This window comes from Grammomys surdaster, unplaced genomic scaffold (genome assembly GCF_004785775.1).
Source record: "Grammomys surdaster isolate TR1022 unplaced genomic scaffold, NIH_TR_1.0 135, whole genome shotgun sequence".
Taxonomy (NCBI): domain Eukaryota; kingdom Metazoa; phylum Chordata; class Mammalia; order Rodentia; family Muridae; genus Grammomys; species Grammomys surdaster.
In genome coordinates this window covers 676,026-695,188 of record NW_021604593.1, presented here as the reverse complement: position 1 = coordinate 695,188, position 19,163 = coordinate 676,026, and the positions used below count along the sequence as shown (strand labels likewise).

At 37.7% G+C, this 19,163-nt stretch overlaps 1 protein-coding gene across 8 annotated transcripts in view; it reads left to right on the top strand.

Annotated features, from left to right (window-relative positions):
* LOC114617264 (ankyrin repeat and KH domain-containing protein 1) overlaps positions 1-19,163 on the top strand; it is a 104,853-nt gene that overhangs the window by 6,430 nt on the left and 79,260 nt on the right. For 7 of the 8 annotated variants that reach the window (XM_028762838.1, XM_028762835.1, XM_028762837.1 and 4 more), the window contains exons 2-5: positions 7,192-7,342; positions 10,980-11,136; positions 14,356-14,503; positions 16,716-16,863. In XM_028762838.1, the coding sequence (XP_028618671.1) occupies positions 7,192-7,342; positions 10,980-11,136; positions 14,356-14,503; positions 16,716-16,863 (604 nt within the window). The remainder of the gene's footprint in view (positions 1-7,191; positions 7,343-10,979; positions 11,137-14,355; positions 14,504-16,715; positions 16,864-19,163) is intronic. The other variant, XM_028762834.1, reaches the window with a different exon arrangement.

The following is a 19,163-nucleotide window of genomic DNA, read 5'->3' as shown; positions in this document are numbered from 1 at the left end:
TATATGCTATTACTATAACTGTTAAATACTTCAGTATCAATCTTGGACAATATCATTGTGAAAAGCAGTAAGACAGCATATAAATTAATGCATTGATTGTGATTATATGAGTTATGAATTTAGAGCAATGCAGAATTGGTTAGTGTGAGTAGAAAAAGACATCATTGTGAAACTTGAAGAATGAGAGTTTTTGTTTTTAAGGGTTTTGTTAGTGTTAAAAGCATCTTTAAACATTTAACATGTAGTTCATAAATGTAATAAAGGAAAAGTAATAAACTCCTTTTTTCATTTTTTATGTTCCTTTAAAAAATTGTGTGAGAGAGTGTGGAGGGAAGAAGTGAGGGATAGAGGTGAGCATGGAAGTCCCTGAATGTGAAGGTTAGAGGACGACTTTTGGAAGTTTGTTGTCTCTTTCTGCTTGTGGATCTGGAGATCCAATGCAGGTTGTTAAGTTTTTGTGACAGTGCTTTTATCTGCAGAGCCATCTTTGTTGTGTCCCTCCCCTACCTTTGAGACACAGTCTTATACAGCTCAGGTTGGCCTAGAACTCAGGATCTTTGTGCTTTTAATTTGAAAGTAGTGGGATTACTGGTGTCTATCCATTTCCCTCCTTCCTTCAGTTCCCTTCTTGCATTCTTTAGTGTATGTGTTTTGAGGTGGGATCTTATATAACCCAAGCTGGCCTCAAACTGGCTATGTAGCTTAGGTGATTTTGAAATAATCACCCACTCTAGTCTTGGAGAAAGTGCAGGATTTTGCTTTGTAGCCCATGCTGGGTTTGTTATTTTTGGTAATTGTAAATGATTCTGCTGTGAACATAGGTGGACAAATATCTCTTAGATCCTGTGTTCTATTCTAATTATATGTCTGTGTGGAACTGTGTGTAGAGTCTATGTGTGAGAGTGCTTAATAGCAGTGGAGGCCAGAGGCATCAAATTCTGATGGAGCTGGAGTTAGAGGTGGGTGATGGGCATAGGACTCTGGTCCTCTGTAAGAGTAGTATGTGTGCTTAACCACTAAGTCATCTCTCTAGTCCTACTGTTTACTCATTCTTTACAGAAGAAACTGTTTAGTGAGTAGAACTTCTTCATGAATTTATCTTTCATATAAAATTTTATAGTTCCAGGCTGGGAATGTAGCTTAGTTGGTAGAGTGTTTGCTTAGTACAACAGGAAAATCTAGGTTCTCTTCCAGCACAGCATAAAACCAAGCTTGATGGTGTAAGACGGAGGTAGAGTCAGGAGGATTGGAAGTTGAAGGTTGTCTGTCCTCAGTGCATACTAAGTTAAGAGATAGAAGACAGCCTGGGCTACAGTGGAGCCTATCTCAAAAGAAAGAAACATAAAAATGGAATAATTCTAAAGGTCCCTACCTATGTGCCAGAATAAAGGAAAGCTACCTTGGGATCCCTGGGCCAGCCTGACCTATACACTAAGGAATCAAAGGATAGCTGGAGAGACAGTTTAGACCTGAGATAGATCACCAACATACACATACAAAGTAAAAAGACAGGAGTGGCAGTGCATGTGTGTAATTCTACCTTGGGGAGGCCAAGACAGATAAATCCCCTAGAGCTTGCTGGCTGCTAGCTAACCAGCCTAGCCTAGCCTAACCTAACCTAATTACCTATTCCTGGGCCTCAGTGAGAGACCTTGTCTCAGAAAACAAGGTGTATGATGCCTGAGCAGGAAGGGAATCCAAGATTGTCCTCTGGCCTCCACCTCTTTCCCACCTTCCATAGCAGCAGAGACTATAGCTCATTTGGTAGAGTACTAACCTAGTGCTGATGGATCCCTGAGTTTATCTCTACATAAACTAGACTTGGTGGTATGCACCAAGGGGTAGAGGTAGAAGGGTCAGAAATTTAAGGTTGTTTTTAGCTTTATAGTGAATTATGCAAGACTCTGTCTCAAGCTAAAACAAAACAAGAGTTGGTGATTGTGGCTTAACAATAGAGGACTTTCCTATCCTGTGCAAGGCCCAAGGATCTATCCCCAGCACTTGCAAAAGGAAAACAGAAAAAGTTGTTCAGAGGTTTTAGTCATTAGAACCTATATAGTGGAAAGAGGGAACTGGTTCTTACAAGTTGTCTTCTGACCTGCATATGCATTCTGTGGAACACATAGACAGACAGACAGACACACACACACACACACACACACACACACACACACAATTTAAAATGAGTTCTAGTTGGTTTGTTGTTCATCCATTCATTCATTTATCCATCCATGCTGAGGATTGAAACCCAGGTTTTTGGACATCCCAGGAGAGTGCTCTGTGGCTGAACCATATTATATCCCTGGTCATTTTTTTCAAGATATTATTTCATATTGTAATGTAATCCAAGCTGTCTTATAATTTACTATGTGTAGCCCAGGCTGCCCTGGAATTTATAGCAACCTTACTTCAGTTTTCCAAGTTGTAGGATTATAGGCATGAGCAATGATGCCTGGCTCCCGGCTTTTTATCTTTTTCTTTGTGGTGTTAAAGATTCTGACCCTCTTTGCTTTTTATTTTTTGAGACAGAGTCTCAGTAAATTACTGGCCTTGAACTCAGTTCTAGTAGGCTTTGAACTTCTTGCCTTAACCTCCTATGTAGTTGGGATTACAGGATTATACCACCAGACCTAGCTTGATTGGTATTTTGGGATAGAGTTATTTATTTAGAATCTACTATTTGTTAAGCTGTATGCTAGGCTTTAGGTGATAGGGAAAAATGGTTTCTGCTCTTAAAGATGCCAGGGTTTTTTTTCCCAGTAATATGAACATTTCAAGGAATGAGAAAATTTTATATATCCTTTTTGTTTGTTTGTTTGGTTGGTTGGTTGGTTTGGTTTTTTGAGACAGGGTTTCTCTGTGTAGCCCTGGCTGTCTTAGAACTCACTCTGTAGACCAGGCTAGCCTCGAACTCAGAAATCTGCCTGCCTCTGCCTCCCAAGTGCTGGGATTAAAGGTGTGCACCACCACCACCTGGCTCTTATATATCCTTTTAAACTCCTTTTAATATTAATGAATTATATTACATGTCCCAGGCATGCTGCAATTGAATTACTTCATCATATTTAATTTTGCTATGGTTCTGTAGCAATCCAAGATACCAAATTCAATGCATAAACTCTTGGTGTGCATTAATTGGATGATCTCTATATAAAGGTAGTGTTTGAGTCTTTACTTGAGGTCATGGATGAGCCATAAGAGGTGGGCTTACAATGATAATAATTTAAAATAAAAGCATTCCTATTCAGCCATCACAGATTCCTGTGTCTTGTGCTCATGGTTTTTATTTTGTTTTTAAAGATTTATTTATTTGTTTTATGTATGTGAGCACACTGTTGCTGTCTTCAGATACACCATAAGAGGGCATTGATCCCATTACAGCATTGTGAGCCACTGCTGGGAATTGAACTCAGGACCTCTGGAAGAGCAGTCAGTGCTCTTAATCACTGACCCATCTCTCCAGCTCTTGTGCTCATGTTTTAGCAAAACTCCAACTTTATCTTATAAACTCTAATGTGTTTATTTACTTATTTAGTGTGTGCAGGCAGTTACATGCCATGGCATGTGTATGGCCATCAGAGGACTAATTTGGGGAGTGAGCTCTCACTTTCTACCTTGTCATGACAGGATCTCTTGTTATTGCTGCTACAGGGTGGCTGTCCAGTGAGATCCTGGGTAATTCTTCTGTTTCTGCCTTCTATCTCATGTCTGGAGTTTCACTTGGGTTCAGGGAATTAAACCCCAGTTGGCCAAGTGTAGTTAAGCCCTGTCTGCCGAGCCACTCTCTGGCCTAATAATGTCTTATATGCTCTATCAGCATGTTCTACTTCTAGGCCTTTGTCATTTTCAGGTCCTTCTGGTAAGAACATTCTCCTTTAAGACATTCATGTGGCTTCCTCTTTTTCTCTTAAATAATTTTTATCTGGGGTGACAGCGTCTTGCTGGGTATCCTTGGCCCATTGATTAGTGTATTTGATGTAGCATTGACTTGACTACTTTTTAACAGTGAACTACACCAGCAGCCTGATACCTCCATTTCTTTATTCTTACTTAAGTTTTTTCTGTGTAGACCTTGACTGACCTGGTACTCCCTATGTATCTCAGGCTAGTCTCACATTCTAATACCTTTATACTTGATGCTGGGGTTACAGGCATGTGCTGCTATTCCCAGATTCTTTTAATAGACCTTCCAACTATCTATTGCTTCTTTTCTGTAAATATCTCAAGCTCTCCAATTCTAAAACTGAAATGATCATTTTTTTCTGTCTATTCCATCTCTTCTTACCCACGTTTGTGTGTGTGCGCGCATGTGTGTGTGGTACTGGACATTAAATCCAAGGCTTTGGGTATGATCTTAGGCAAGTACTTTAGCACTGAACTAAATACTGACTGACCCTTGTCATCTTTGTAAGTACCATTGCCCTAAAACTAGTAACTCTACTCAGAGACCTCATAGCTTACTCTGTTGCTATTTCTCATCATAGACACCTAATTCATTTCTTTTTCTGTGTTCTTCTACTGTAAATGAAACTATTTTTCACCTATACTATTGCTGTCTGTCTGTCTCTAATCTTGTATCTCTAGCTCTTTACCCTGCCGTTAGAGTAAATTCTCTTTTACCAAATTATTACTCGTTTCGGCTTACATTTGTTGTCCTGGAACTGTGGAGGCAGAGATAATAGGATTGTTGCTAGCCTTGGCTATAAAGTAGTACCCCACCCCTACTCCCCAAAAAGAAAAAGTTTTCATAGCATACAAGATTATTTAGGATTTTGCTTTTTTTTTTAATGTCCTAATTCTCACTGACCTCCATTTGCTTTTTATATTTGAGCCATACCAAATTGCTGTAGTTCTGAACATCAAGCTATTATTGTATGTCCTGATATATATACTTTCATTGCTATGGCTTCTAGAATCATAGTAATAACATGTTGAGTGCTCATTGTCCAGTGAACTAAAAGGCTTGTTTATATATTCTAAAAATAAATCTTGTAAGTATCATATAAGGGAAATTATATGATTCCCAATATGCATATGATATATAACATACACAGAGTTATGTTCAGATAGAGCTAGGTTTCTTTCTTTTTTTCTTTATTTTGGAGGCTGGATTTCTATACCACCACATAGGCTAGCCTTGAACTTGACATCTTCCTTAGCTTTGGGGTAGGATTATAGATGTGTACTCCCATATCCAGCAAGAGTCAGGATTTGAAATCAGACCTTTGGGTTTTAAGATTGGTTTATGTCCTTATCTTTTTCAGGGGTAGGGTGGTGCTGACACAGGGTCACTGCAAAGCCCTGTCTGTCTTGGAACTTGAAAATCCAGGCTGGTCTTGAATTCAAGAGATATGCCTGCCTTTGCCTCCTGATGCTGGGATTAAAGGCATATGCCACCATACTTAGCATGCATTTGATCTTAGCCAGCAGACTGAAGAAAGATAAACCTATGTTTATAGCTACTGTTTGTTTTTTTTGTTTATTGAGATGGGTTGCCCAGGCTATGTTGCCCAGGCTTTAGCCTGTGGCCTCATTGATCATTGATCACTATGTCATCTTCCCAAGTAGCTGAAATTACAGGAATACACCATGCCATAACCATTTTTTATTTTTTGAGACTAGGTTGTGTTGTATAGCTAGCTAGCCTCAAACCCTCATGATCTTCCTATATCAATCTATGTCTTTGTATGTGTGTCTCTCTTTTTCTCTCTCTGTCTGTCTCTCTTTCTGTCTCTCTCTCTCTGTGTCTGCCCCCCCTCTCTGTTTCTTCCCCCCGCCCCCCTTACCAGGACAGGGTTTCTGTGTGTAGCTTTGTTCTCTGTCCTGGAACTTGCTCTGTAGACTCAAAGATCAGCCTGCCTCTGCCTCCCAAGTGCTGAGATTAAAGATATGTGCCACCACTGCATGACTTGAGAGTTTAGATTCAAATGTTTTTATACTTTTATGATATAGGAAGCAGAACAATAGATAGAAAAAAGTAATATAGACCTAAATATTAATATTAATTGATGGCTAAAAAGATGGCTTAATGTTCTCACAGAACACCTGAGCTAGATGCCCAGCCATGTATGTCAGACAGCTCAAAACCACCCTGTGGGTCTAGTTTTAGGGATCTGATGGTTTCTTTGTGTCTGGCTTCTGAGGACACCTGTGCACATGTTAACACACACGTACATAGGCACATACATATACAAATAATTAAAAATAAAAATAAATCTTAATACATTCCAAGAAAGCTGTGCACTTTAATTTTTAAAAATTCAGTTAAAATTAACTTGATTTAAAATTGGAGGGTTCCATGTATTTTGTAGTTGATTTTTGTTCTGTCATTTATTAATTTCAGCAGAGTGTACATCAAATACTTGCTAGGTATGATGTATTCTTGGGCATGTACCACCACACCCAGCAGTTGGTTAAAACTGACTTTCTTTCTTTTTTTTTTTTTTTTTTTTTGAGTCAGAATAAATTATTTAGAAAAGAGGAGAATTATAATGGCCTAACAATGCTGTTACCTGTTTTTCAATATTGGAGATTGAGCCTAGTTTTGCACATGCTAGGCAAGTGTTCTGATATAAGACACACACCCAGCTCCTCCCTTTACACTTATTTATCTGTGTGTGTATATGTGTTTTTCTCTGTGTGTGCACATACGGGTGTCAGTGTACAAGATAACTTGCAGAGTTCACTTCTCTCCTACAATTGGGTTCTTGTGATCAAACTCAGATTGTTAGGCTTGGCAGCAAGTACTTTTATTCTCAGCCACCCATTGGCCCACCTAGCCCTTTTTTGTTTTACTTAGGACAAGGAATGTGCTAACTTGCCTTGTACTTCTTGAGAAGCTAGGATTGTAGGTCTGCACTAGGAGGCTGAGATGTATGCACTTTGCTATCTAGGTCTGTGTATAGCTTTCTAAAAGATTATGTGCATATACTTCATATATGAATATAGATTTTTATGCTCTGTGCTAGGAACATAAAGATACAGTGCTTTCCAAGAAACTTACTTAATGTGTCTGTTATACTTGCCATCATGCTTGAAGATTAACAGAATACTCCCTCAAAGTTCTGTTCTCATAATTCATGTTTATATAATTATCTGATTATATTTGAATTTCAAGTAATACTGACTTATACTTATTGTAATTATATTGGCATTAGCTTTATCATTATTCCATCTTTAATTTGTAAATAGGTTGAATCATTTATTTTGGACCAAGAAGATTTGGATAACCCAGTCCTTAAAACGTCAGAGATATTCTTATCAAGTACAGCAGAAGGAACAGATTTGCGCACAGTGGATCCAGAGACCCAAGCGAGACTGGAAGCATTGCTAGAAGCAGCAGGTACTCTATTGATTTTCTCTTTAAAAGCAGATCTTACCAGAAATGATAGCCCATGCCTTTAATTCTGGCAGAGGCAGAGGCAGAGGCAGGTAGATCTCTGTAGGACTGGCCTGGTCTACATGAAGAGACCCTGTCTCACAACAGTGACAATGGATAGTATAGATTTCTCTAAGATATCATACAAGATTATCGGGCTGGAGAGATGGCTCAATGGTTAAGAGCACTGACTGATCTTCCAGAGGTCCTGAGTTCAAGTCCCAGCAAACACATGGTGGCTCACAACCACCTGCAATGGGGTCTGATGCCCTCTTCTGGTGTATCTGAAGAGAGCAATGGTGAATACATAAAATAAATAAATCTTAAAACAAAAAACCAAAAAAAACAAAAACCAACCAAACAAGATTATCTCAGAAATATTTAACATCCCAAATTTACAATCTCCGTGATTTTTTTTATTTGTATTTCCTAAAAAAGTTCACATTCTATATTTTAAAAATTCTTGGTTGAATGCAATGAATAATTTTTTGACTCAAAAATTTTAAGGTAGTGTAAAGATAGCTAGTTATCAAGGAAAATTTCTGGGGTATAAAAACATAGCAGAAATTGTAGTTTATCACATTTTTTTACTGTATTTGAATTGATTCAGGGAACTCTAATGTTATTTACTTATTCATTTTAATGGATGATTACCTTAATTATAAATAGCTATTTTTATTTTAAATGAGCACAAACTTGAAATATATCAAGGTGTGCCAAAGGTGTTTTGAAGTATCAGCAAAAAAAAAAAATCTTTGATGGGCCTAATGTGATATCTCACAGCTATAATCCTAGCCCTCCACAGGCTGAGTCACTGTTGTCTTGAGAGCCTGGACTACATCGTGATTTCCAAGCCAGCTGGAGCTATAGTATGAGACCCTCTCAAAATGGATTCAGGGGCTGGAGAGATGGCTCAGCAGTTAAGAGCACTGACGGTTCTTCCAGAGGACCTGGGTTCACTGCTCGGCACTCACATGGTTGCTCATAGACATACATAAAACTAAAATATCTATACACACAAAAGGCTGATCTAAATATATGATATACTTTCTCACTGGGTGTTGTATACATGTATAAGGGAAGGTGAGGAAAACAACATGAGTTACTAGTTGTAGATGATTTTAAAAGAGAAAGCAAGCACACGTATAGTCATACGTATTATTTTATAATGTGCACTCTACTCATTATTTATGTACAAAGTCTCCATTGCACTATAATTAAAGTCTTTCACTTCTCTAAAATACAGAAATCTAGAGCAGGGTGTGATAGCACAAACCTAGATTCTATCAACTGGGACACTGAGTCTAGAGGAATGCCTTCAATTCAGACCAGTTTAGCCTCCACAGCAAGACTTTGTCTCACAAAAACAAAATAAAAGAAGGAAGTCTAGCCAATTGTTGGGGTACATACTTAAAATTCTGTCACTCAGGAAGCCAAGGCAGAAAGATTACTGCAAATCTGTGGCCACCCTGGCAGGTAAAGTGAAAATCTGTCATTTCCTTTTTTTCTTGAGTATATGTGTAGGTATGTATGGGAGCCCATACCTGTGCTTCCAGCACCCGGGAGGCTAAGGATCAGGACTTGATGGCTAGTCTTGGCTACATATTGACCCTATCTCAAAATTTTTTAAAAAAGAAATTAATAAAGATAAATAAATTTATTATTTATTTAAATTTATTTAATTTCTATTATGTTTGGTGTGGGTGGTTGTGCCACATCATGAGCTTGGAGGTCAAAGAATAACTTTCAAGAGTTAGTTTTCTCTTATTACATATATTCTCTTATCATATATATTTCTTTGACAACTGGTTTTGTTTTGTTTTTAAAGATTTATTTAGTTATTTTATGTGTATGAGTATTCTATCTGCATGTACACCTGCATGCCAAAAGAGGGCATCAGATCCCGTTGTAGATGGTTGTGAGCCACCGTGTAGCTGCTGGGAAATGAACTCAGGACCTCTGGAAGAGCAGCTAGTGCTCTTAACTGCTGAGCTATCTCTCCAGCCCCTTCCTCATATATCTTATTTTTAAAATAGTACCTAAAGCCAGGCATGATAGCACCTGCCTTTAATCCCAGCACTCAGGAGGCTGTGGCAGGTGGATCTCTTAGTTTGTGGCTAGCCTCATCTACATATTAAGTTCCAGGGCAGCCAGGACAACATAAGAGACCCTGTTCCAAAAAAACCCAAAAACAAATAAATGAATACAAGGACTACAAAGAGAGGCCTGTTATGTAGCTATACATTAAGCACCATACTTTTACCTCATCTGTTAGCCTCAGTTGTGTTGCACACCTGTAATCTTGGGAGCTGGAGGCAAAAGAAGCAGAAGCTTACAGCTAGCTTCAGCTGTATATTAGCTTTGAGGCCAACCTAGACAATATAAAAACCAGGGGATAAAGACTACTAAAATGCTGAAAATTCAAAATAAAAACTCTCTCTTAAAGCATGTAAGTTAACTCAGCTTCCTAGTACTACTAACCAGGTATGTGTTAAACACCTATGATCCTAGTACTGAGGAAACTCAAAGCAAGAAGATCAAATGTTTAAGACCAGCCTGGGCTGTTACAAGTTCTTATCTTAAAAAAAAAAAGGAAAAAACAAAAAACCAAGGTGTTGGATAGATGTCTCCATGGTTAAGAGTGCTTGCTGTACAAGCATGAGGCCATTAGTTTGGATCCCACAACCGTGTAAAATATCAGGTATGGCAAGTTTGTGAACCAGTGCTCTGGGGGAATCAGACAGGAGATTCTCTGGGGCTTGCTGGCTGTCAGTCTAGCTCCTGGTTTAGTGAGAGACTTTAGTTTAGTAGGATTTGACGAAGGCATGTGATGTCCTCCTGTGTGCTACATGAAGCATGTGTACCTTCACACACGTACATATACTGCATAGCATTCACTATCTTCTCAAATTCATACATGAACATAAATACAAAATAGTAATAAAGATTGAAAACCAAAACCTCAAACTATACTGTTAGAGATTCAGAAAGATCGTTAATAGCCTTTTAATATCTTTCATATCAAAGGAAGGAAAATTTATATTTCACCTATCAATGACAAACAAAAAGATACAAAAAGAAAATTATAGAGCTTGTTTATAAAATTACATAAGTTCATTGGGTGTTGGATCTTTTGCTTTTTATTTTGAGTCTGATAGACTAAACTTAAAAACATTACCCCAGAAGATATTAAGTGGATATTTGAATAAAAAGAGGAAAAATAATTACATTTTTATTGTATTGCTACTCAAAATAGAATGGGCAAGGGTCCTGAACTACAGATTTTATTGATGTGGCAGTTCTTTAAGTGAAATAGTATTCATTTGGCATAATGAGGGTCATATTAAATCCAATTCAGAATTAAGTATAGGAAAACTTAATATGTATATTGTAAAGATGGAAGTTCTAAAACATTGGTGGTTATGCCATGGCTTTGATGTTAGTGGTTCAACTAAAATGATCAAACTTACCCATCTTCTGTCAGTTTCATATATGAGGACTATGTTGTTTCTTTGGCATATATAATGATATTTAAAGCATAATTTCAATCTTCACTTCACTTTTTTGCTTTTTCTTTCCTTGCACTACATCATTGACAAAGGAATTGGCAAATTGTCAACTGCTGATGGTAAAGCTTTTGCAGATCCTGAAGTACTCCGGAGACTGACATCCTCAGTTAGCTGTGCGCTGGATGAAGCTGCTGCTGCATTGACACGGATGAGAGCAGAGAACACACACAGTACTGGACAAGTGGATACGTAGGTGTTCGATATTTTGCTAGTATTAAATGTTTTCTTGAAAAGCATAAGCCAACTGGTTATTTGAAACAATGTTGAAGTGGATATATGAATCTATACATTCTATACATATATAAAAATAGATTTATTTATTCTTTTTGTTGTCGTCATTGTTTTGGTTTTGGGTTTTTGAGGCAGTCTATATAGCCCTGGCTATTCTCAATTCAGAGCTCTGTCTGCCTCTGCTTCACAAATGCCAAGTGCTGGAATTAAAGGCGTGTGCCACCATGTTTGCATACATGTATGCTCACTATATGTGCATCCCCTCCCACCTCCCCCCAAAATACTGTGTTGACCAGGAAATGTTTGTTTTGTTTTTTGTTTTTTGTTTTTTTGTTTTTTGATTTTTTTGAGACAGAGCCTCGATATGTGGTTTCATAGGGCCTCACCTGGCTAGTCTGAAATGCTTTATGTATTCTGGAACATCCCAAATAAACCAGGCTAGACTCAAATTCACAGAAATCTACCTGTCTCTGCCTCCTGAGTGCTGGGATTAAAGATGTGTGCCACCATCTTGGGTCCTGGTTTTATTTTTGACACAGGATCTCACTCTGTAGCCTAGGCAGCCCTTGAATTCTCGGGAGTCCTACCTCAGCTTCCGTGAGTGCTGCTGTTAAGTGTAAGTCATCATACCTGACTTTATTCATTTTCTAGGAAACATTTTTATGAGTATTTAGTATTACAGTATATAAGAAATCCAAATTGAATAAGACCTAGTTTCTATTTCAAAATAAGTTACATAGTCTAAAGGTTACAGTTAAATCTAACCTGACTACTTAAGTAGTCATAAGTGGAATGGATTTTATAAGACTCCATCTTTAAAGAAAGGAAAAAAATAATTAATGGATTCAGTTAGTTATTTTGTATTGTTGTTGTTGTTCTTGTTTTTTAATCAAGATAAGACTTTTGTCATAGACTCGTGTTCAAAAATATCTTTTTTTGTGAATCAGTGTGATAGTATCCTTTAAAAGCTTGTCTGTCTAATGCTTCAAAAGACAACTTTTTTTTTTTTTACAAAGGCAAAAAAAATATCTTAGCAAAAGATCAGTTAATCCAACTCATTTAAGAGGCAGTGGGACAGATCTCTAAAGTTCAAAGTCAGCCTGATCTACATAACAAGTTCTAGACTAGCCAGATACATACAGTGAGATCCTGTCTCGTTGGGGATTTAGCTCAGTGGTAGAATGCTTGCCTAGCAAGTGCAAGGCCCTGGGTTCCATCCTCAGCTCTAAAAAAAAAAAAAAGTGAGACCCTGTCTCAGAGAAGCACAAGTCAGTTAATTAGACTCACTATGGGTGGCTTTTATATAGTCTATTACAGCAGTGTCAGTTAACACAAATAGGAGAGCCTAAAATGTGACGTCACCTTTCAATTACAAGAACTCTGGATTCATTTGTAGATTATGATTACTATGAGTTAATGCTTTGAGAAAAGCTAAGCTTCAATCCATACCAGAAAACAGCAGCAGAAAATGGGTAGTGTCTTTGTACTGCATCAGTTAATGGTTTTAAATCATTTTTAACACTTAAAGCTGAAAAACGAAACTCTAAACAAACTGGCTAGCGCTGTAATTTTATGTATAATGACAGCATTGTTATTAAAAATATTTTATTTTATATGTGAGAATACTTGTTGCATGTGCATATTTGAATCATATTGTATGCTTGGTGCTTGTAGGTCAGAAGGGTTTCAGGTCCTTTGTAATGAAGTTACAGATGGTTGTGAACTCAAGTGCTGAGAACTGAACCCAGCTCCTCTGCATGAGCAGCAAGTTTTCTTAACCACCGAGCTATCTCTCTTTTCTTGCTGACGTCTGGAATTTGAAATTAATGGCTCTGGCCCAGAAAGATGGCTCCAATAGTAAAAATGTCTTACTGCTAAGCCTAACAATCTAGGTTTGATTCCAGGGACCCCATGTTAGAAAGAGAAAATGAACTCATGTGAGCTGTCCTTTGAACTCCACGTACTGATACTGTGGCAGAGGTTTATACACATTAAATAAATGTTTTTAAAAAGAAAAAAGCTAATGACTCACCCCAAGAGCCTATTGTTTTCTCTGTTAAGGGAGCTACGGCAGAGCTGGTGCTGATATTTTCACTGCTGCTGTTCTGAGCCTACTGTCTAAAAGTGATTTTGGATAAAATATTTCTTTAAAATTAAGCTTATGTAAAACTTTCAAAATCTTAAATTGCTAAAATGACACAGTGGCACAGTACTTGGGAAGCTGAGGCAGGTGGATCTATGGTTCAAGGCTGGCCTGGTCTAATGCAGTGAGTTCCAGAAAGCCAGGGCTACATAGAAAGGCCTTGTCTTTTTAAAACTATTGCTCTAATATTCTTTCTAGGACCTCCATATTGTTTCATAAACTTTTGATTACAAAGACTGAAGGCCAATGAGAGTTGAAACTTGGGTTGTCAAGCTTGGAAGCATTTTGCCTTTCCCCACTCAGCCATCTTGCTGGTCCTCAGTCACTTTGTGCCTAGCTGGTATAGTATGATCAAATGTGATTGAAATCCCAGAATTACATAGAGTTTGAGGACATTCAGGACTATATTAGACCCATGTCAATAAATAAACACAACTTACTTTAGTTATGGATTCTAAAACCTAAGAGTGATTGTGTCAGTTGCCTTTGAGTCTGTAAGCTTTGAGGATTGCTATTTTGTTAGGTCAACTTCAGATATAAAAACCGTTTACCAGAAAGATTTTGAAAAATAAAAATAGCAGTTATTGAAGGACAGTGATTGAGAAAACAGTGTAGAAAGAGACTCAACAGAAATGAAATATGTATAAAAATCTGGTAATGAAACCCATACTGTGCAGACTGTTTAAAAAAATAAAAATAGGACAGAAGAGATGGTTCAGTAGTTAGGACTACTTGCTGCTCTTACAGAGAACCCAGGTTTAGTTCCCAGAACTCACATGGCAGCTAACAATTGCCTATAACTGCTAAAAATAATAATAATAATAATAATAATAATAGCTATTTTCAAATTCATAATTTTGCCTAGTTAAAGTTTATATATAATTACAGTTGCTACAGGATGCCTGGCACATAAAATATTCATGCCAATTTATCTTAGTGAAATGTTTATATGTGTCTTAGCTATTTAATGTAATTTTATATCATAAGATCATGAGTCTTTGCATCGCTTAATTTCATGTAATCTTTAATTTTAGTCGCAGTCTGGCAGAAGCTTGTTCAGATGGAGATGTGAATGCTGTTCGTAAATTACTAGATGAAGGCAGAAATGTAAATGAACATACAGAAGAAGGAGAAAGCCTGCTGTGTTTGGCTTGTTCAGCAGGATATTATGAACTAGCACAAGTAAGCAGAAATAATCTTTATTAATTTTAGTAGTGCGGGGATCATCAAATTCAGGGCCTTGTGTATGTGAGGTAAGTGCTTTACTCCCGAGCTACATTCTTAGCCCCAGAATAATCTTTAGTGTTTAAAATTATAGAGGGGTCTTGGGTGTTTTATTTATTTTTATTATTTGTAGAAGAAACTATAATTAGAAGCCAGAGACCCTCCCTTCCTTTTTCCTTTAGAAACATACACAATTCACTTTTTTTGTGTGTATGTAGCTAGGCATTGTTTATTTTTATAGTGTGTATTCAAAGCTAATCATATTAAATAAAAATTGCTTAATCATATTTTAAGCTTTTAAAAAATTTTATGTACATATGTATGTTTGAATATGTGTGTGGGTGCATGTGTAGGCTGGAAGTAGATGTTGGGTGTGTTTTCCTTAACCACTCTCTACTTTATTTATTGACTTAAGGGTCTCTTACCTTGGTGAATCTGAGTTCACCAATTTGCTACTGTAGCTAACCAGATTGCCCTGGAGATCTGTATCTGCTTCTCAAGTTCTGGCTACTCCAGCCCTCGGGTTTTCATGGTAAACCCTATTCATTGACCCATAGTCTCAGTTGTAAATAATGTCTCTTAAAAATAGTATATAAGCTGGTCAGTGTTGGCACCAGGCAGTGGTGGCACATGCCTTTAATCCCCAGCACTTGGGAGGCAGAGGCAGGCAGCCTGGTCTACAGAGTGAGTTCTAGGACAGCCAGGGCCACACAGAGAAACCCTGTCTCCAATAAAAAGAAAAGAAATGGTATGTAACTGGGGCTTCAGAGATGGCTTTAGTTTTTAAGAGCAGTGGTTGCTCTTTAAGAGAACTCGTTTTTGAGTCCCAGCACCTACATGGCAACTCACAATCATCTGTAACTCCATTTCCAGAGGATCTGATGCCTTATGGCCTCACCAGGCACCAGACATACAAGCAGGCAAAGCACTGATACAAAATAATTTTAAAAAGAAAGTAGAATAGGTGACTGATCAAGTGAGGACTTGAGTTTGAGTTTATTTACTGGGGCCCATGTAGTAAAAGGGGAGAGATTCAGCTCTCACAAGTTGTCTTCTGACTCCCATATGTGTGCTGTGATCCTTGCATGCCCTCTCTCACACACAGAATTAATAAAATGTAATTAAAATAAAGGGAGGAGGAACAGCACATAACTAAGGTGGTAGTGCCCACCTATAATTCTAGTGCTTAGAAGACTGGGGCAAGCAAACAATGAGTTCAAGGCCACTCTGACTTACATAGTGAGTTCCCATCTCAAACTAACCTTAACAAATAAAAATAAAAGTATTAAGGTAAAATAGAAGTTTATTTTTCCTCTATTCAGATGCTCCTAGTTCTAATGTTTTTCTTTCTATATGGAACAATATTATAAATTAACCTTCTTATTGTTCTCTTGCTAGATAATCTTAAACATGGCACAAATTTTCACGAGAGTAGACATATATAATAGGATTGCTAATAAGAGTTTTATTTAAAGATTAATATGTAATTGCTAGAAGTGGTGGTACATGCCTATAGGATGCAGGGTTGTCCTTGACTGCCTAGTTAGTTTGAGACCAGCCTCTCAAACGGTACTGTAAAAATATAACGTCTCAGGCTGGAGAGGTGGCTCAGTGGTTAAGAGCACTGACTGCTCTTCCAGAGGTCCTGAGTTTGATTCCCAGCAACCACATGGTGGTTCACAATCATCTATAATAAGATCTGATGCCCTCTTCTGGTATGTCTAAAGACAGCTACAGTGTATTCATATACATAAAATAAATAAATAAATCTTTAAAATATATATCATCTCAGGGCCGGAGAGATGGCTCAGTGGTTAAGAGCACTGGGTGCTCTTCCAGAGGTCCTGAGTTCAATTCCCAGCAACCACATGGTAGCTCATATCCATCTATAATGATATCTGGTGCCTTCTTCTGGCATGCAGGTGTACATGCAGAAACAATGCTGTATATATAATAAATAAATCTTAAAGAGAAAAAAGTCTCAGATGAAGGGGTAAAAAAAATAAAACATCTGACCTGTCATCCTGACCAGTAAAATTGAATTTTCCTCAAAGGTGATTATTTTTACTTATTTTTTATCCTTATCTCAAAATATTATTTTCTCAGATTGAATAGTTTCTCTGTGAGTACAATTAATAGTAAGCAACAACTTCTTTGTGTTTTTTTAAAGGTACTACTAGCTATGAATGCTAATGTTGACGATAAAGGGAATAAAGGAGATATAACTCCTCTTATGGCAGCTTCCAGTGGAGGTTATTTAGATATTGTGAAATTACTACTTCTTCATGGTGCAAATGTCAACTCTCAGTCAACAACAGGTATGTAGAAATTGAAAGAAAAATTGACATAATTTATTATAGCATGATGAATAAAAATGGATTACTAGAGCATTGATGAGATGGCACAATAGGTAAGGCACTTACTGTCAGGCTTAATGACCTGAGTTCAGTTCCTAGGATCCACATGTCAGAAGAGAACCAACTCCTGAAAGTTGATCTTTTACTTCCACACTCTGGCCATTCATGCACATATTCTACCTCATGCACACACAAAACAAATAAATGTAATTAAAAAAATAGATTATTAGGGAAAATGAAAGGAAACTTTCTGAAAATAATTATGACTTTGATATCTTTAAAATGTCTTTGTTGTAGTTGTTGAGTTATGGTTTCAATGGGTGGACCAGGATGGCCCTTGTTCTAAAAAACCCCTTTTCAGCCTCCAGACTGTTGGGAGTATAGCATGCACTACCATGCCTGCTGAAAAGTCTTTAAGCCATTGTGCAGCCTTCCTGAATTCCTAGCATTCAGTAGGTTGAAGTGGGGGTACTTGAGTTTAAGGATGGTCTGGGGTTGATAGTAAGATCCAACAACAAATCTTTAACATAAACTTGCACCAGGCATAGTGGCATTTGCCTATAATCTTAGCATTTAGATTAGGAGGATTTGTGTGTTTGAGATGCAGGCAGGATCTGTGTGTTTGAGATACAACTTGGATACCGAGGGAAGTCTACATAGTAAAACAATATCAAAAACAGTATAGATTGTATTTGGTCAAGATGAACAGTTTTTCTGCTAAAAACAATCTTTTCTTTTGTCCCAGTGATATATAATGTATAAAGAAAAAGTTATGCTATATTTCCTGTAGTTCTTTATTTCATTTAAGTATATAGCTCCTTTGACTTTGAATGTGTTTACCATGTCAGATTTTTCATTTATAGTATGCTGAATACATGTATTAATAATAAGAGAATGCTACTCATCCCCAACTTACTTCCCCCTCCTCTTTTTTTTTTTAATGCCATAAGTTTTAGTAGACTAGCTACTGATATATATCAAAAGTATGATTTAAATTTAGAGCTGGTGCTGGGAATTGTTGGTGTAGTACTTGCCAAGCATACTTGAAATCCTGGTTCAATTCCCAGCACCACATAAACCACATGTCCTAATTACTTTTCTGTTGCTGTGACAAAATACCATGACCAAAGCAACTTACAAACAAACAAAAAACATTAAATTGGGATTATAGTTTGAGTGTGTTATAGACTGTAATGGTGGAGAAAGGCATGGCACAGGGAATAGCTGAGAGCTCACCTCTTGATCTCCAAGCAGCAGACATAAAGAGAGAGCACACTGGGAAAAGCAGAAGTGATTTGAACCCCAAAGCCTATCTTTAGTAACACACCTCCTCCAAGATCATACCTCCCAATCCTTCCCAAACAGTTCCACTAACTGAGGACCACATATTCAATTTTATGAGCCATGGGGGACCTCTCGTTCAAACACTACGTTTCACCCCGACTTTCAATGGGCTTATGGCCATGTCGTATATAAAATGCATTTCATTCCAACTCTGAAAGTCCTTGTACTCTTTCACAGTCTCAGTACTGTTTTAAAATCCAAGTCTTCTGAGACTCAAGGCCGGCATTTCTCAATCTGTGTGTGCTGTCCCCTTTGGGGATTGAACAGCCCTTTCACAGGAGTCATCTTAGATCATTGGAAAACAAACACAGATATTTACATTACAGTTTGTAACAGTAGCAAAATTACAGGTAAGAAGTAGCCATGAAAATAATTTTATGGTTGGGGGTCATCATAACATGAACTATATGAAAGGGTTTCAGCATGAAAGTTGAGAACCACTACTTAAGAGAATCTCTTATTTGGAACCCCCTTTAAAATCGAAAAGCAAATTACGTGCTTCCAACATACAATGGTACAGAATATGTATTACCATTCCAAAAGGAAGGGATGGGGTGCAAAGACAAAGTACTAGACCAAAGCAAGATGGAAACCCAGAAGAGCAAACTCTACTCCATGTGTTATATCAGAGGGCTTAGATTGTTCTTTTCTTCCAGCTTTGCAGACCACTTCACACTTCTTTCTCCCTGTATGCAGGGTAGTTCCACTTCCTGTATGCAGCGCTCACTGGCAGACATCCCACAACTCTGTAACCTGTAATATCTTGAGATCTCCAATGCAGTCCAGCTGTCATCCACAGCTTTTGGCTTTTCAGAGCCTCCATGCAGGGAGGAACCCTGCTTCACACTTGGCCTCAGCAGCTCTCCTTAACCATAGAGGAAGATTCTACAACCCCCTTACTCATGTATTCTTCACTG